At 40.1% G+C, this 20,101-nt stretch overlaps 1 protein-coding gene and 2 long non-coding RNA genes across 8 annotated transcripts in view; 1 reads left to right on the top strand and 2 right to left on the bottom strand.

The window, feature by feature from the left end:
* The window catches only part of LOC311093326, a 186,936-nt gene that overhangs the window by 145,932 nt on the left and 20,903 nt on the right, over positions 1-20,101 (bottom strand). The gene's annotated exons all lie outside the window — the stretch shown is intronic.
* LOC311093325 overlaps positions 1-20,101 on the top strand; it is a 123,552-nt gene that overhangs the window by 54,253 nt on the left and 49,198 nt on the right. The gene's annotated exons all lie outside the window — the stretch shown is intronic.
* On the bottom strand, positions 748-18,882 carry LOC311093308 (uncharacterized protein). Of its 6 annotated transcripts, XM_084130615.1 has the most exons (11): positions 18,728-18,882; positions 18,222-18,263; positions 16,930-16,991; positions 16,676-16,708; positions 6,888-7,167; positions 3,570-3,706; positions 3,453-3,485; positions 2,460-2,739; positions 1,999-2,135; positions 1,865-1,898; positions 748-907 (listed from the first exon to the last, which is right to left on the bottom strand). In XM_084130615.1, exons 2-10 carry the CDS (start codon positions 18,230-18,232, stop codon positions 1,894-1,896), a joined length of 978 nt encoding a protein of 325 aa, XP_083986741.1. In that variant the 5' UTR covers positions 18,233-18,263; positions 18,728-18,882; the 3' UTR covers positions 748-907; positions 1,865-1,893. The 6 variants fall into 6 exon arrangements, with proteins under 6 accessions (XP_083986741.1, XP_083986736.1, XP_083986737.1 ...); XM_084130610.1 differs by having other exon boundaries at positions 748-2,135; XM_084130611.1 differs by having other exon boundaries at positions 748-2,135; positions 18,222-18,260; positions 18,728-18,839.

Raw genomic sequence — 20,101 nt, forward strand, 5'->3', positions numbered from 1 at the left:
TACCATTAGAAATGGTTAGATCTAAAAAGTTAATAGTCGTTTTGGAATGTTCCATGCACAAATTTACATTCCTATCATTATTGTTCAAGTGACCAATGAAATTATAACAATTCTTCATAAGAACCAGCCCATTTCAAGAGAATATCATCAATGTACCTCCCCCACCATTTTATCTTGTCATTGGTGCTGTTTAAGTGGACAAAATCCCTCTCCCACAAACCTAAAAAAGGTTAGCATAGTTAGGGGCAAAGCATGCACCCATTGCAGTGCCCCGAACCTGGATGTATAGTAGGTCTTGGAAAAGGAAAACATTATTTTTAAGTGTCCATTCAGTGAGCTGAATGGTCATGTGTTTAATAGGAAGCGTGCCGTGGTCATTTCGTCTGCCGGAAGCTAGTTATTTTAGTCGATAAAAGTTTTAAATATGGATATCTTTCTTACACGAACACATCGCTTCACTTCAGAAGGCCTTTATTAACCTCTGCGTGTGGAGGACTTTTATTATTATAGCAGAAAATTAAAAGCTAATATTGGTGGAATTGGTGGTTGTGTTGTTGATTCAGGGACAGAAGGTTGGAAATCCTCGTTCTCTCCATGGTTTTCCTTTTCTTTCTAAAATGTAATTCTTTACTTTGTCACCAGCTCCAGCTCAACCCTAGATGGGTAGCTATGTAACACTATACCTCCTCCTCATTGTAAATATCCAAATGAGCCTCTTTTTATCTAGAAACATGCAATACAACATGCAATGCTGTAGTAATTTATTGATGTAGAAAGCAAAGATAAACAAAGATAAGTAAATACACAAACCCCTGGATCAAACTGGGGTTAAGAGTCAGGTGCGTTTTAAAAACCATTTCAAACCTTTACTGAAACTTAAGTTTGGTATTTTGCTTGTAGATCAGTGGACTTCACTTCAACTGGGACACCACAAGGTAGCGTTTTGTCACCACTATTATATATATTGTACACTGACTGTTGTCGCAGTAGTTACCCTGGACGTTATATAATTAAATTCGCAGATGATACTGCTGTGATTAGTTTATTGGAGCGAGATGAAACTGAACATGGTCCAGTGTTGCATGAATTTGTTGACTGGTGTAAAGCCTCCCAGTTGTATTTGAATGCATCTAAGACTAAAGAGTTGGTTTTTGATTTTAGACATGGGGTACCGTCACCCACTCCGACTCTAATAAAAGGAGAGGAGATAGAGATGGTGACGGAGTACAAGTATCTTGGTCTTATCATTGACAGTAAATTATCCTGGGATCAGTGTGCTGATGCTGTTTTTAAAAAGGGTCAACAACGTTTGTATTTTCTTAGAAAGCTTAATTATTTTAATGTTGATAATAAAATGTTGACTCTTTTTTATAAGTCCTTTATTGAGAGTATCCTACTGCATAGTATGCTGGTATGGACATTCAAAAATCGCCCATAGGAACAAATTGGGGAAGATTGTTAAAACCTGTGGAAAAATCATTGGGAAACAACAGGTAGACCTGTACCAACTATACCTGATGAGATTGGCACAGAAGGCAGACAAGGTTTGCATGGATAAAACCCATCCACTTTCAGTGGAGTTTAAGCCTCTCCCTTCAGGTCGTAGATATAGATACCCCAAAGTTAGAACCAATCGAGCAAAAAACTCATTCATTCCCATGGCAATAACCCAATCAAATAAGGTGTGGGGAGGGGTATGACTTGAGAATATATGTGAAGTAATGTGAAGTAGTTTTTATTTATTTATGATATTGTGCATGTGGATAATGTTTATGTTGTGGATTATGTGTCAATATGTCTGTACTGTACAACAAATTGCCTCTCTGAGGACATTAAAGTTTTCTAAGTCTAAGTCTAAGTCTAAGACTGTGGTGTAACATCATCTCATTCCACTTAATCTGGCAATGAAATCAGGAAAAAAAATAATTAAGGCAACATAAACATAGTATAAATAGTACAAATGTCTATACACCATCTCTCTCTGCTTTTATTGCTCACCTGCAAACACCTCAACTTCACTCAGTGTGAGATATTCATTGCGCCCAGGTATAAAAATATTGACATATTGCCCCTTAATAGGCTTAAACTGAAATGTTTTTGTCTCTCCAGGTGACATGGACTCAACAGTTGCAGCCCTGTGAAGACACAGAGTAATAGATAAATAGAGATTGGTTTAACAATGCATGCTTTACGCAGTAGGCCAATCACAACAGTCTGAGCTGTCTGGCCAATCAGAGCAGAGTAGCTCGCGGAAAGGAGGGATTTAGAGAGATTGATTCATCTGACGAGTCGTTTGAGAATCATTGAGAATGTAGTGATGTGCAAATGTATATTATGAGGAAATTAAACAATTTTTTGACATTTGATGCATGTAAACCTGTTGTAGGAGACTCCAAAACAACATTAGGAAACTTTAAAATAGCATAATAGGGGCCCTTTAAGAGAGAGATAATACTTACAGCTCATTATTGTTGCCATCATTTTTCAGGCTGTTGCCGATTCGGATCTGAGCTCCATTTATCCTTTCTGCACAACAATCTCCACGATTAGTGATGCTAACCCTGGTTACCTTGTAGACTTCCCCCAAGTCAACTCTCCACCAGGGGTCCCTGTCCTCTTTAGTGTGACTGCATGACCCAACATGCCAATTTGAATTCTTGTTGCCATCGACAGCATTTTGAGCTACTGCTTGACCGTATGTGGAAGACTGGACAGCTGTGGCTCCAAGAGCAAGATTCACTGTATAACATAAAATAATAATAAAAATTCAATGTGCTAAAGTATAATAAAATGGGAAAAATAAAGCTAAACTATTTCATCCAAATGATTATTACACGGCTTTCTGGAATACTTGATTCTGATTGGTCAGTTGCAACATTCCGAGGTCTGATATTTCCAGATAATGGCCGTCCTCAACAGTAAATAACGCTGGATAACACACAGCTCATCCGGGTTTCTGGAGACGGCCTTTCGTATTAAGAGTACAGTAGTGTTCATCTTGTTGCCCGAATGATTGTTTTTTGTTTACACTGTAATGGATTCTAAGATAATATAATCATCACAAATCAATATGTACATGTAATTATTTATTTGGTGTACACATGACTGTACATTATCCCTTAATTGTTTGTCTTGTTTGAACTTGTTCGTTTGTTTTGCTAGTAACATTTTTCTTCACGTAAGCTTTGCATTTATTATAAATATGCTAATATATTTCAATTCAAATTAATATTTTGTGTCCAAAATTATTTATTTGTGGTTAGTATGTAATAACTATAAGTAATAAAACCCTTTCAGGGTTTACTTTGCGATAACAACTGAGTTGATTCACATTATCCCTTACTGATTATCAAATGTTCAGTAAGAATATTATATGTAAGAATATATTAAGTAAGAATATTGCGTTATATTATGTGTTACTGAAAACATTCAAAGTAATGAAGAACACTCACTTGGAACACAATTGTACGTCGATGTGTACTTTTCTGTTAATGAAATAATAACAGTTATACACACATTAATAAGAACATAAACAAATTCTATCACAGAGTCTTCTTTCTGTCTTTTACCTGCAAACACCTCGACTTCACACAGTGTGAGATATTCCTTGCGCCCCGGTATAAAAATGTTGACATATCGCCCCTTAATAGGCTTAAACTTAAACGTTTTTGTGACTCCAGCTGGGATTGACTCAACATATGCAGCCCTGTGAAGACACAGAGAGAAATAGAGAGGAGTGTATCAAAACTGCATGAAACATGTTAAATATTAGGGCAGCACAATTAATCGCACTGAAACCGCACACGATTTGGCAAAGGCTGCGATTATTTTATGCGCAGTTAGTCAGTGCAGCGGCTGATCAGTAGTAAATGCTGCTCCATCTGAACACCAGAGGGCGTCACACACACACTTCACCTGAACACCTGAGGGCGTCTCACACACACTTCCACTGAACACCAGAGGGCATCTCACACACACTCCATCTGAACACCAGAGGGCATCTCACACACACACAACATATATCCCTCTGAACACCAGAGGGCGTCTCACACACACTTCACCTGAACACCTGAGGGCGTCTCACACACACTCCATCTGAACACCAGAGGGCGTCTCACAAACACTTCACCTGAACACCTGAGGGCGTCTCACACACACTTCCACTGAACACCAGAGGGCATCTCACACACACTCCATCTGAACACCAGAGGGCATCTCACACACACTCCATCTGAACACCTGAGGGCGTCTCACACACACTTCCACTGAACACCAGAGGGCGTCTCACACACACTCCATCTGAACACCAGAGGGCATCTCACACACACTCCATCTGAACACCTGAGGGCATCTCACACACACACAACATATATCCCTCTGAACACCTGAGGGCATCTCACACACAGTCCATCTGAACACCAGAGGGCGTCACACACACACACACTTCACCTGAACACCTGAGGGCATCTCACACACACTCCCACTGAACACCAGAGGGCATCTCACACACACTCCCACTGAACACCAGAGGGCATCTCACACACAGTCCATCTGAACACCAAAGGGCGTCTCACACACACTCCCTCTGAACACCTGAGGGCATCTCACACTGACAGAACATATATCCCTCTGAACACCAGAGGGCGTCTCACACTGACAGAACATATATCCCTCTGAACACCAGAGGGCATCTCACACTGACAGAACATATATCCCTCTGAACACCAGAGGGCGTCTCACACTGACAGAACATATATCCCTCTGAACACCAGAGGGCGTCTCACACTGACAGAACATATATCCCTCTGAACACCAGAGGGCGTCTCACACTGACAGAACATATATCCCTCTGAACACCAGAGGGCGTCTCACACTGACAGAACATATATCCCTCTGAACACCAGAGGGCGTCTCACACTGACAGAACATATATCACTCTGAACACCAGAGGGCATCTCACACTGACAGAACATATATCCCTCTGAACACCAGAGGGCGTCTCACACACACACACGCACGCACACACACACACACACACACACACACACACTGACACACGCAAACACCACGTATCCATCTGAACACCAGAGGGCATCTCACACACACACACAAACCAAATATGCCCCACTGCAGAAGTATGATAAATAGGGTTGGGAATCGTAAGAAATTTTCCGGTTCAGGTTCTGATTCCGGTTCCGCCAAACGATTCCGGTTTCGGTTCCGGTTCCCATTCAATAAAAATTATTAAAACAATTAATAAAAAATACTAGTAAGGGGAAAATGCACAATCCTTTTTGTGTTTATTTCTTAATTGTCAAATGAGTTTAAAAGACTGGTATGTCAACAAATTCAACATATTATTTAGCAATTTTTGCAAAAAATAATTTTTTTTGAAGGAAAATAAACATTTCTGCATTCTCTAGGATAATTTGGGACCTCTCCTATATGCTTGAACACACATAAGATCCAGACAGGTGAAACATAATATTTTTAAAATCAGTCTGAATGATTGATTCATAAAGACTTCACTTCATTACTGGATGAATCAGCGCTCTAGCAGTTAAATAAACACAACTGCATGCGTCTTGTGGAAGAACATTGTAGCCGGAGCTACTTCTCTGTGTTTATGTGTATATGACGCGGGTGAGTCACGCCGGCACTGGGCTAACGTTACTCCGCAGCGGTGCGACCCGACAAGTAGTACTTGACTACTCGTCAAGTAGTCCGAGTCTAAACGCTTATTACAGGCTTACCGTAGTGATTCAGGATAAGACAAAAACACGGTTTGAAAAAAGGCATTCATGATGTACTCGCTCATTATATAGATTTAGTATATTCTGAACATAAAAAAAGTTACAGACTGCAGCTTTAACAGTCGTCTTATGAATGTTTTGAGCATCAGATGTAATCGATACACTCATTATTTGCAGCGACTTTCAAAAAGGTGATTTACTTTGTTTTGGTTGCTACCGTAGACATCAGTGTTTATACTCGAACTATAAACTTTTTTCTCAGTACTTCTGTGATCATTTGAATATTTGTAACACAGAAATGTCTATACTGTGTGGTTGAAAAGACTGTGAGAGTAAAGCTGTTTCATATATATATATATTGACAAATGCTCTCTTAATGACAGCGCAAACAGATTTGAATGTTCCCGTGTTAAGTTTTTGTCATTTAGGAGTAAGATCGCGTGGGTGTTTGAATCAAGATCGAACCGAAACTTAGGAATTTCGCACAGTTCCGGTATTTTTCCAAAACACTAACGGTTCTGGATAAGAACCGTTTTTTGGTTCCCAACCCTAATGATAACACACGTCATTCCAGGAAATCCCTATCGGGCATCATCGCTGTTGCTGAATAAACAGAAGATTGAAACGCTTTGATTAAACATGACTAATAAACACACGACTGCCTTATTCTGTGTAAGAAGCACATATTCTCACAGAAGGAGGAGCTCAACTGTCGTTATGAAGTGAGTTTGGAGTAAAAGCATGTTATTAAGTATTGTTTTTTTGTTGGACAAGAGGTTCATAAATGCTTCTCATGTTTCTCATAAATGCTTCAACATTCTCAAAAGATTTTCAAATGCCGTTATAAGTGACTCAAACTCACAGTGCTTTCAGATGGAGCAGCGTTTACAGAGCCGCACGTCACTGAAAAGCTGCACATAACAAACAATCACAGCCTTTCCGTTTTTAAAATCGCAATAAGCTAACTCGATTTAAGTGCGATTACATGAAAATTGCGATTAATCATGCAGCCCTATTAAATATACTTCTGTCAAAGGCAAGTTTTTATTGTAAAATGATTATTCAAAGTAATGTTATATTATTTAATAATTTTCGAACTATTTGTTTAAGTATTAAAAGTGAGACAATACTTACAGCTCATTATTGTTGCCATTATTTTCCAGGCTCTTGCCAATACGGATCTGAGCACCATTTATCCTCTCTCCGCAACAATCTCCACGATTAGTGATGCTAACCCTGGTTACCTTGAAGACTTCCCCCAAGTCAACTCTCCACCAGGGGTCTCTGTCCTCTTTAGTGTGACTGCATGTCCCAACACCCCAAATTGAATTCATGTTGCCATCGACAGCATTTTGAGCTCCTGCTTGACCGTATGTGGAAGACTGGACAGCTGTGGCTCCAAGAGCAAGATTCCCTGTATAACATAAAATAATAAACAATTTTTTTTTTTTTTTACTTTAATGTGCTAAAGCATAATCCCAATAAAATTGGAAAATAAAGCTAAACTATGTTATCCAAATGATTATTACACGGCTCTCTGGAATACTTGAATCTGATTGGTCAGTCGCGACATTCTGAGGTCTGATATTTCCAGATAATGACCGTCATCAACAGTAACGCTGGATAACACACAGCTCATCCGGGTTTCTGGAGCCGGCCTTTCTTTAATGTTTCTTGTATCACACTGTGGACCCGCTCTCTCTCGTTTCACACAAATACAACTGGTGCCAGTTGCGTCTCTGTTATAGTTATTAATTGTGTTCAAATATTAAGATTGCATTGAAGTATTTTTAGTATTAAGAGTACAGTAGTGTTCGTCTTGTTGCCCGAATGATTGCTCTTTACACCGTAATGGTCAGTGTTTCCTGAAACCATGTTTCCAATGAACATTCGCTAACAGCATCGCAAAGTTGAGTGGTTTGAAGCAGAGTTTCTTGTTTGCATGACATATGGACTCAATAAATACTTTTGAGACAAATATGCATGCTGACATTCAGGACAACCTATATCTTTTATTTAAAATACATACATATGTAATTTATATATTTTAGTTTGTCATGTGATTTAAAGCACAAGAGTGTGCATGTGCGAACATGCTCTAGTGCGCAAGAACGAGCCTATAAAGCAAAATAACTGAGAAAAAAGAGAAATAGTCCTTAGATGCCATGTCATTATTTATAGCAAAACATCTAGTATTAATTCTCAAACAGATTTGTTGGAAAGGCCGAGTCACGTGTGCATGCGCTACTTTCTGCCAGTCATCATCAGCAGAGAGAGTGACTAAGCGGAAGGTGCAATCTGTGTGTGCAAAGTGTGAGTCAATAAACAAATGTAAGTTGACCAAGACCTGTTTACCAAGTTAACGATGAATGCTTATTAAATTCATAACAAGAATTCATATGCTCGTTCATTTAAATCACTTCATAATTAGTTTCGGTTTTTAATGTTTCACCATTTCTGACCACTGGGTGGTAGTGTCGCATAATTTCATTGCTTGTATATTGATTTCTTGATTTATTCTAGAATTGAACTTGATAATTCTTTATTTAAGAGATTGGTAGCTTTTTGGAAATAATGTTTGTGTAATAATACTCAAGACATTTGTTAACATATATCTTTATTCCTTTCCCATTGTCGACCACACACATCTAAATACTCTATTAAGCTGTAAAGCCTGTGTAACCTTTTTCAGTCCTACTATCGAACAAGATTCATTAAAAGTAGTTCCACCATATGCGTGACATCAACGTGGTTGAACGACCAATTTGCGACTATAGGCTACGGTTTAGGGTAACAGTCGTGACTAACAGACTGTTTTTAACTCTCTCTTTTCCAGCACTTTAGACACAGTTGCTCCGTTGCACTTAAAGAAGATTAAAGAAAATAGTCCAACGCCGTGGTACAACAAGCACACCCGGGCCTTAAGAGAGCAGCCAGAAAAATGGAGCGCAACTGGAAGAAAACAAAACTAGAGGTATTTCAGATTTCATGGAAGGAGAGCTCGATTGCATACAGAGAGGCTTTAAAAGCTGCTAGATCTGCTTATTTTTTAAACCCTATTAGAAGAAAATAAACATAATCCTAGGTATTTATTTGAAACAGTGGCTAAACTAACAAAAAATAAAGCTTCAAGCCCAGAAGATTCCAAGCAACACATCAGTAATGACTTTATGAACTTCTTCACTTATAAGATTGAAAATATCAGGGACAAAATTATAACTATGCTACCTACTACAGTATCGCATTAGGGAGAGCATTGTAGTCTCCCTGAGGAAATTTTTTATTCATTTATTGCTATAGGAGAGGAAGAATTTTCTAAACTCGTTAAATCATCTAAATCGACAACATGTATGTTAGACCCTATACCGACTAAGCTACTGAAAGAGATGCTTCCAGAGGTCATAGATCCTCTTCTTAATATCATTAATTCATCTTTGTCTCTAGGATACGTACCAAAAACCTTTAAGCTGGCTATGATTAAACCGCTTGTTAAAAAAACGCAACTTGATCCTACAGAATTAGTCAATTACAGGCCGATCTCGAATCTACCTTTTCTGTCAAAGATATTAGAAAAGGCAGTATCCTCACAACTGTGTTCCTTTCTTGAAAGAAATGATATCTGCGAGGATTTTCAGTCATAATTTAGACCGTACTATAGTACTGAGCCTGCTCTCATTAGAGTCACAAATGATTTGCTCTTATCATCCGATCGTGGTTGTATTTCTCTATTAGTGCTACTTGATCTTAGTGCTGCATTTGACACCATTGACCACAACATTCTTTTAAATAGGCTAGAAAACTATGTTGGCATTAGTGGAATTGCATTAGCATGGTTTAAATCATACTTATCTGACCGTTATCAGTTTGTAGCAGTAAATGAAGAGATGTCTCATCGATCACAAGTTCAGTATGGCATACCACAAGGCTCAGTACTAGGACCGTTGCTGTTCACTCTGTACATGCTACCATTAGGAGATATCATTAGGAAACATCATTAGGAAACATGGCATTAGTATTCACTGTTATGCTGATGATACTCAGCTCTATATTTCTTCACAACCTAACGAAACTTACCAATTCACAAAATTAATGGAATGCATAGCTGATATAAAAAATTGGATGACTAGTAATTTCCTACTACTTAATTCTGAAAAAACAGAGTAATTATTGGACAAAAAACTCCCACACGTAATAACCTAGAATACTGTCTAACACTTGATGGCTGCTCTGTCAAGTCTTCGTCGTCGGTTAGGAACCTGGGTGTGCCGTTTGATACCAATCTTTCATTTGAAAGTCACGTCTAGTATCTGTAAAACCGCATTTTTCCATCTTAGAAATATATCTAAATTACGCAATATGCCCTCATTGACAAATGCGGAACAATTAGTCCATGCGTTCATGACCTCAAGGCTAGATTATTGTAATGCTCTACTGGGTGGTTGCCCTGCACGCTTAATAAACAAACTACAGCTGGTCCAAAATGCAGCAGCTCGAGTTCTTACCAGAACCAGGAAGTATGACCATATTAGCCCGGTTCTGTCAACACTGCATTGGCTGCCTATTAAAAATCGCATAAATTTAAAAATATTGCTGATTACTTACAAAGCACTAAATGGTTTAGCTCTGCAGTGCTTGAGCGAGCTCTTAACGCATTATAGTCCTTCACGTCTATTGCGATCTCAAAATTACGGCCAGTTAATAATACCTTGAATATCAAAATCGACTGCTGGCGGTAGATCCTTTTCCTATTTAGCACCAAAACTTTGGAACAATCTTCCTACCATTGTCCGGGAAGCAGACACACTCTGTCAGTTCAAAGCTAGACTAAAAACACATCTCTTTGACCTAGCATTCACATAATACATTATAGACTTCAATAATTCAATGTTAGGCTGCATAGATCAGGCCAGCCGGAACCGGGAACACTTCCCATAAATCCTGATGTACTCGTTACATCATAAGAAGAATGGCATCTACGCTAATTTTAGTGTCTTTGTTTATCCCGAGGTTTTCCCGCAGCCTGCCGGATCCAGGCCGTATCCAGATCTGACGAAGGACCTTCGCCTGGACCCGATGACAATGCAGTGCTGAAGTGCCAACTAGTCTCTCCCTATGGAGGATCCCTTTCCACTCTACAGATAAAGCGTTGTCGGGAAATTTCGTTTTGCGTACCTACCCCGAAGTGACAAAATAAAATTTAATTCTGTATCAAAATGTATAAGGAAAGATCAGTACTTTGTTTAGGCTTGGTTTGTAGGGAATTACGAACCTGCGCACATATATTCAAAACGCACATAACTATAGAACCAATTCTTAATGCGCATGTGAACGCCATTGTCATGATTCTTGTCTTGTGTTCCACTTGTTTTGTGTGTTCTTTTGTCATTTCCTGTCTTGTGCTCAGTCTTGTAGTCCTATGTAGTTTTTCATGTTGATTAGTCTCCCCAGGTGTTTCTAATTAGCCACACCCCCTTGTTATCTTGTTTAGCTTGTTTGTCCCTGTGTATTTATAGCCCTTGTGTTTCACTTGTTACTTTGTCAGTTGTTGTACATGTAATGGTTGCCTCTGTGATTCCCTGGTTTTGTTCCTTTTACCTTTGAGTTCTGTGTTCCTTGTTACTTTATTAAATACCCTGCGTTTAGATCCTTGTCTTCACTTGTCTTCCTCAGCAATGTTACAGAACAACTGACCAAACTATGGCTCTAGCAGGTATTATCCGGGACCCACTGAGCAAAATTTGTTCAATTTATCAAGATGATCGTAGCATCGAAAATTATGTGGAGGAGTTCCTTTTTTATAGTCACCTCGTTCCTGGTAACGATGCTTTGCTAAAGGACTGTTTCTGGAGTGGACTAGAACAGGACATTAGCCTAAATTTACCAGAGGAGGACCCCAGCTGGACCCTGGTACAGTACATTGACTTTGTCCTGCAGTTTTGTGGTTCCCCCTTCACTGTAGGGGAGGTGGAGAAGGGTCACATCACGTCTGCCGATCCAGAGACTGTTCACGTCGCTTCTGCTGATCCAGAGACTGTTCACGTCGCTTCTGCTGATCCAGAGACTGTTCACGTCGCTTCTGCTGATCCAGAGACTGTTCACGTCGCTTCTGCTGATCTAGAGACTGTTCATGTCGCTTCTGCTGATCTAGAGACTGTTCACGTCACTTCTGCCGATCCAGAGTTTCACGCCAGTCTAGCCGAGCCTGCACTTCACGCCAGCCCAGAGTCTCCTTCGCCGCTGGTCCTGCCCAGCTCAGAGTCTCCTTCGCCGCTGGTCCTGCCCAGCTCAAAGCCCTCTTCGCCGCTGGTCCTGCCCAGCTCAAAGCCCTCTTCGCCGCTGGTCCTGCCCCGCTCAGAGCCCTCTTCGCCGCTGGTCCTGCCCAGCTCAGAGCCCTCTTCGCCGCTGGTCCTGCCCAGTTCAGAGCCCTCTTCGCCGCTGGTCCTGCCCAGCTCAGAGCCCTCTTCGCCGCTGGTCCTGCCCAGCACAGAGCCCTCTTCGCCGCTGGTCCTGCCCAGCTCAGAGCCCTCTTCGCCGCTGGTCCTGCCCAGCTCAGAGCCCTCTTCGCCGCTGGTCCTGCCCAGCTCAGAGCCCTCTTCGCCGCTGGTCCTGCCCAGCTCAGAGCCCTCTTCGCCGCTGGTCCTGCCCAGCTCAGAGCCCTCTTCGCCGCTGGTCCTGCCCAGCTCAGAGCCCTCTTCGCCGCTGGTCCTGCCCAGCTCAGAGCCCTCTTCGCCGCTGGTCCTGCCCAGCTCAGAGCCCTCTTCGCCGCTGGTCCTGCCCAGCTCAGAGCCCTCTTCGCCGCTGGTCCTGCCCAGCTCAGAGCCCTCTTCGCCGCTGGTCCTGCCCAGCACAGAGCCCTCTTCGCCGCTGGTCCTGCCCAGCTCAGAGCCCTCTTCGCCGCTGGTCCTGCCCAGCTCAGAGCCCTCTTCGCCGCTGGTCCTGCCCAGCTCAGAGCCCTCTTCGCCGCTGGTCCTGCCCAGCTCAGAGCCCTCTTCGCCGCTGGTCCTGCCCAGTTCAGAGCCCTCTTCGCCGCTGGTCCTGCCCAGCTCAGAGCCCTCTTTGCCGCTGGTCCAGGACTCTTTACCGGGGAGCCTCCCCAAGAAAATTTTGGGGGGGGGCAATACACCTCCGGACCAGCCCGATCCGCCAGGACCGCCAGAGGGGTGGTCTCCTGTTCCGCCCTGGCCGCCTGAAGGGTTGTCTCCGCCCTGGCCGCCCGAAGGGTCGTCTCCGCCCTGGCCACCCGAAGGGTCGTCTCCGCTGTGGGCGCCTGAAGGGTCGTCTCCGCCGTGGTCGCCCGAACTGCTGTCTCCGCCCTGGCCACCCGAAGGGTCGTCTCCGCTGTGGCCGCCTGAAGGTTCGTCTCCGCCGTGGTCGCCTGAAGGGTTGTCTCCTCCCTGGCCGCCTGCACAGCCTGCTCCACCCTGGCCTCTCGTCCTGTCACAGTCTCCAAGCCCTCTTCTGTTTCATGGGCCTGGCCCTCCATCCCTCCCCCGTTCCACCTCTGCTCCACCACCCTCCTTGACCTTTATTTATTTATTTTTTGTGTGGAGTGTCTGGAATCCACTCCTTAAAGGAGGGGCTCTGTCATGATTCTTGTCTTGTGTTCCACTTGTTTTGTGTGTTCTTTTGTCATTTCCTGTCTTGTGCTCAGTCTTGTAGTCCTATGTAGTTTTTCATGTTGATTAGTCTCCCCAGGTGTTTCTAATTAGCCACACCCCCTTGTTATCTTGTTTAGCTTGTTTGTCCCTGTGTATTTATAGCCCTTGTGTTTCACTTGTTACTTTGTCAGTTGTTGTACATGTAATGGTTGCCTCTGTGATTCCCTGGTTTTGTTCCTTTTACCTTTGAGTTCTGTGTTCCTTGTTACTTTATTAAATACCCTGCGTTTAGATCCTTGTCTTCACTTGTCTTCCTCAGCAATGTTACAGCCATCAGCGTTTCTCACAGGTTCGCGTTTAAAGTCTGTGTAGAGAGAATGGTGTTGTCTTAGCGGCCCCTAATTTAATAACTAATGATCGTTGCGACGGAAGCGAATCAATCAAAACTAACTTTAGCTGGAAAATAACTTTATTAAAGAACCGCTATAAAGCCAAAACAATCTCTGCTACCTTAAATTATACGTTTATCTCTGTAAAGCTGCTTTGAAACAATCTACATTGTTAAAAGCGCTATATAAATGAAGATGACTTGACTTGACTTAAAGGCAGGGTAGGCAGGGTTTTTCTAAAAAAAACTTTTTCCCAAATTTGTTTAAACTGTCTTTATATACCAATACATAATTAAAATGTAAGTACTCTGAAAAAGAGAGTATAAAAATCGAGTGTCTGTAGTCCTCTCAGGCTGCAATAAACACAGCTACTTATTTCCATTCAGAAGAATGAAATGATTGGCTGGGCGACTGTCACTCTCCATCGCTACCATGGCTACCACCCCTGCTGCTACAGGAGCTGCCCACATTCGCGCACCCGTTTGACTCGAGGAGGGGAAGAGGCACGGAAGCTAGGAAGAATCACAATTATGGCAGAGAAAGAGCAGTCAAAATTCCCAGTACCTGCAAATACAGTCAGCGAAGGCAAAAAAGGCACAAAAAGGAAGACAGTATTCGAAAAGGCTATGACCAAAAAGTCTTTGGATAAAGCAAGAAGTCAGACGAGTCAATATCAGCGTCCTCATCAGAGCCAACAGTGCTTTCATCGTGGAAGCTCTTACATGCAAAACACCGTATATGTTATGAATCTTACACGAAACTCACCTTCATCACAGCGTAACTGATGGTAATGGGAAAATGTGTATCAGTGCAACCTGTTTTTAGCTTTGCCTTATGTTACTAGCTCGCTACCGAATCAAACTCAATATATTTAAAACTTTACCAGTATCGATATGCTAGCTTGATAGTGAGTACTAACAGCCATGTTAGTTGTTTATATTCATAATGATAAAGTTAGGTATTTTATTACATGTGATTCTAACATGATGTCACTACATGCGCTCGGTGTTGGCAAACGCGTCCTTCAGCTGAGCGGTCGGTGTCGCGCGTTCATGTGTTTTGGGGCATGGCTTGAAATGTCCTCACTGCAGAACATGAAATCCAGGGGGAGGAGTTGGATCCAGATCCAACTCCTCCCACCTTACATATACCTAAACCTACCCATCTCCACCCCCTGATCCCTAAACCCACCCCTAAACCTACCAATCTCCACCCCTTATATCTGGATCCAACTCCGCCCCCTGGATCTCATGTACTGCAGTGAGGTGCTACTGCGTGGCTTTGGAAGGAGCCCAGAAGGGAGGGGGTTGGAGTGAATGAAATAAGTAGCTGTGTTTATTGGAGACCTGAGAGGACTACAGACACTCGATTTTTAAGAACTTCAGGGGAGATGCGCTTGATTCCTGCCGAACCCTGAGAGCGGCGCGGCCAGAGAAATGTTGGGCGCTGCGGCATATTAAATATATTATAAAAAGGTTTTCCGCGTGAGAAATACAATGTGTGGCGGGAGTGCATGACAAAAGACCGAAATGAGTGACTGTCACGCTCAATGCGTGACACTTGAGAGCCCTGTTAATAAGTGAGTTGAGGGAGTCATTCATTCAACCGATTTGTTCAAACGGCTGATTCATTCGGGAAAGAAGCAAGTGATTGTTCATTGAATCATTAAATTGATTCGTTCAAAACGCGGATTTCAATCAAAAACTCGCCGCTGTCTGTTGCATTGAGACTCTGCTATGGCTTCATTTTGAAATTCTCATCAGTGAAATAAAGGGAAAACAAACAATATTGACAATATTGCTTATAAAATAACTCACAATGTTAATTTAGCCTAACTGTTATATAAAATAAATATCACATTTGCAATTGTGCACGGGAAAACGGAACTCTTCCTGATGTGATATTGTAGGCATATGATAACATAATATGATATAAATATAAGACAAAAGCTCATTTGGGAACATACAGTGAAAGCACGAGAGACAAAAGCGATGTCAGCTCGCAGTGCCTCATACATTGTTAAAACAATGATTACAGTATCATAATAGACAATACACATCGCACACCACTACGCACATAAAGACTGAACTTAGAATTGAACTGACATTAACCAACTTGCTTCTCCTTCTCTCCTCCTGTTTCGCGTGCAGGAGACGGACGTAATGCTGCCGCAAATGACGCGAAATGTCACGTGAACAAGCAAATCCACAAAGAAAGAATAACAAATAAAAAAGTAGGCCTACGCTAATTAGATGGTTCTAATTTGGAAAACATTTAGATATGTCTAAGTCAAATTGCCATCGAAAATTTAAGACTTTTCATAAGTAAAAAATAAGACTTAAGACTTTTTATGGCCTTAAATTTTAGACTTTTTAAGGATCCGCGGACACCCTGTATAGTAGTAGGCTAAAGCAGCGAGTTACGTTACTTATACATACTGAGACTCAAACCCGCGACCTTCTAATTATTAGTATTAATGTTAAGAGTACTGTAGTGTTCGTCATGTTGCCTGAATGATTGTTTTTGTACCCAGTAGGCCTAATGGATTCTAAGATAATAAACAGGTAATAATGTAAAACGATTCAGTCTCAAATCAATATGTCCATGTAATTATTTATTTGGTGTACATGACTGTACATTATCCCTTACATGTTTGTCATGTTTGAACTTGTTCGTTTGTCTTGTTAGGAATTTTTTTTTTTTTGTCATGGAAGATTTGCATTTATTACAAGTGAGCTAATACAATATTTAAACTCAAATCAATATTTTGTGTCCAAAATCAATTATTTGTGGCTAGTAGCCATGTAGCCATGGGTTATTTTGCAATAACTGCCTTGATGATGTATGTACATTATCCCTTATTGGTTACCAAATGTTCAGTAAGAATATTATATGTGTGTTACTGACAACATTCAAATTAATGAAGAACACTCACTTGAACCACAAGAGCACGATGGTTTGTCCATTACTGTTAATACAATAATAACAGATATACAGACATTATTAGATACAAAAACAAATTATATCACAAGTAAAGAGTCTTCATAAGTAAATAAATCATAGATTTTCAATTACTATATTTTAATTTTACTATATTAATCTGATATGTAATGATACACAATGATTCAATTTTTTGATGATTTTTAAATCCAGGCATTTTTACTTGTATTATTCTAAACATATACATACCTTTGGAATCAGTGACGCACAGCCCAGTAAGTGTTAGAAACAAAACCACACTTATGGCCATCCTGATATAAGACATAACAACACATCTCATATCAGCATATGAAGGAATCATTTTCAATTTCTCCTCCTCATTTAAACAAAGAAACATATATATTGGTATTGTAATGATAAAATGGTATATGCTCGGAGAGGATGACATGGTAGCCAAACTAGCTGCTAAATATAAATAGCCTATACACACCATACTAATATTTGGTTGCTATATTTCACATATTCTTTGTTGTATATAATTAATTATAATTAATACAAGGAACGTTTTTTTGTATCTACTGTTCCTCTTCTGTTTGTTTGTTTGAATGTTTATTTGTTTGTTTTTCTATGGTGGTGTAATTCTATTCTGCATTGAAATATACTTAAAATGCTTTGGCAACACTATATTCTAAATGTCAGGCCAATAAACCAACAAACCCATCAGAAGCTGAACAGAATATTTGACACACTCGGTCTATGTCGTGCACACTCTCTCACACTCTCTCACTCTCTCTCTCTCTCTCTCTCTCTCTCTGAAAAACGCCAACCCCTACCTTTAAATGCGTCTTGATCTGACGCATAAGGCAAACAACTGAAAGCAATGGAGTACCCTGCAAGTCAAAAAATTATGCTAATGGCGTTTACTGTGCGTTAAAAAATGACGGCGAGGGGTCCTGACCAAGCGTCATGGGACTGAGAACGTGTTGATTTCCTAATTCGGAATATGATCAAAGTTTGCGTGAGTAGATGAAGATCAATGGACATCATATATACAGTAATTACTGTTTAGCTTTGTTTTACATTCACAAACCCTGAACAAATGTACAAATGCTGCCTGCTCTCTGTCTGTTTGCTGTACGTTGATGACTGTATGTTTTTCTTTTGGATTTGTATTGATATTTTGTTGAGCTTTTAATTGCTGTAGCCTGCAAATAATTAACTTCCCACTTTCAGATTCCTTAGATTAGTTTTGTTTTGAGGAACCGAGGTATTCTAATGAAATCAAAAAGCAAAAATTTGATTAGCCATATTTTTACTTTTTAATTTTTTTTTAATTAGCGACAAATTGTCAATATAACTGATTCTTCTTGAATGTTCTTTTGTCATTATTGTATTGCTCTAGAGTGCAACAAGACACTTCTAGACTACTATATTATATCTTTACACACTGACTTGATTTGTCCAAACAAAAGTTTAGTTTTATTAGTAAAATCTCCATTGCATATCATGCTCTATAGAAAGTGCATAAACATTCAACTCACCTGAATTTCATCAATGTATCAATCTCAGTCACAGAAGACCTGCTTTTAAACAAAATTAATGTTTATATAATAATGGAATTAGTAATATTTTTTATTTATTATATACTATATTTATTATTTATCCAATATAGCCTATTATTCATATGATGAATATTATGACCACTCACACGAATAATTAAATTTCATAATTATATCACACAAATTCGCCAAAAGAGACAGGCCTATATCAAATTAAAGCTTTCTTAAGAATATTACTGTGTCGTTTATTTCACCAACCTAACATTTAACAATAACATATATTATCAAAAAAATCACGAAGATGGAAATGACTCCTGCTCCGATCACTACTAGCCTCAAACGCACCTCTTTCTTTAGGTTTTTTTTCATCAAAATGAGACGATTTTCACTTGTCTGTGAGCATGCATGGCCAAACGACACTGTAATATGTCTCAGATGCGCAGATCAAAACATGCGATGCAAAGCAGCCAAAAACGTGTATTACCTACCCGTAGGTAGTGATGAGCGATTTCGAAACACTGCTTCTTGAAGCTTTGAAACCTACGGATCTTTTGTTTCGTAACAGTGGTTCAGAGCTATTATAAAACTGCCAAAGTCATGTGATTTCAGAAAACTAGGCTTCGTTACATCATAACTGTTTCAATTTCTCAATACCAAATAGGCCAATGTAAAGTTGAGTAGCGACCTTGGTAGTTCGGACTTGCCAAGTTGGACTAAGGAGAACGAACTCCCAAGGACTGAAGTCCGGTTATCTCTATACATTTTAAACAACAATAAAACAAAATATGTTACAAAACACCACTCTGCCTAATTACAGCTTGATTAAATTACATTAAAAACATCACAGTTACTTATTGGACCATGAGTGTCATTAGGTGTCAATTGTTCAGTCTATCGAATGGATCAGTTATATCATTTAATTGACAATTGAATAAATTTGTAATTTAATGCAACATGTGCTATAAATAGTACAAATGACTATCAATCTGTTTTTATTAATAAAAACTGTTCTGACAAAGAAGGCCTTTAGTGAAGAAGCTGTTAGTGGTGTTTCTTTGAGAGCATGATATGCAATGGAGGTTTTACTAAACTAAACTTTTGTTTGGACAATTCAAGTCAGTGTGTAAATATATAGTAGTCTAGAAGTGTCTTGCTGCACTCGCTGCAATCCAATAATGACAAAAGAACATTCAAGAAGAATCAGTTATTGACTTTGTGGCTAATAATTCGTTTTTTTTTAAAAGGGCAAAAGATGGCTAAATAATATTTATTGTAAATTGTTCTAAATAGCGTTAAATAACACTGAACATTTAATACTTTCCAGTTTCCAACACTCTAAAATGGTCTTATGTCTGCTTGTAGATTTCATTACAATACATCGGTTCCTCAAAACAAAACGTATCTAAGTAGTCTGAAAGGGGAATCAAAGGGTGAAGTTAATCATTTGTGCAGCATTTACTTAATCACCACAAAAAAAAAAAAAAAAACATTCAGTCATCCACGTACAGCAAACAGAGAGACAGCATTGGTACATTTGTTCAGGGTTTGCGAATGTAAACAAAGCAAAACAGCAAAAGGATGATTATTTATGATGTCCACATGAGCTTCATCTGCTTACACAAACTTTGATAATATTCCAAATAAGTAAATCATAATGCAGCCAAAGATAAATTATGAGAAACATAAATGAAAAAGAATAAGTATTTTAATAAGTAATGTTAAATAAAGACAAGTATACAGTTAGTAATAAAATAAAAACAAATGAACAAGTTACAAGCATAGGCGGAAATCGCGGGGGGGTCGGGGGGGTCCGGACCCCCCCTATCTGAGGGTTGTCCCCTCCTAAAAATATAATTAAAATA

Source organism: Abramis brama (genome assembly GCF_963993115.1).
Source record: "Abramis brama genome assembly, chromosome: 12".
Classification (NCBI taxonomy): domain Eukaryota; kingdom Metazoa; phylum Chordata; class Actinopteri; order Cypriniformes; family Leuciscidae; genus Abramis; species Abramis brama.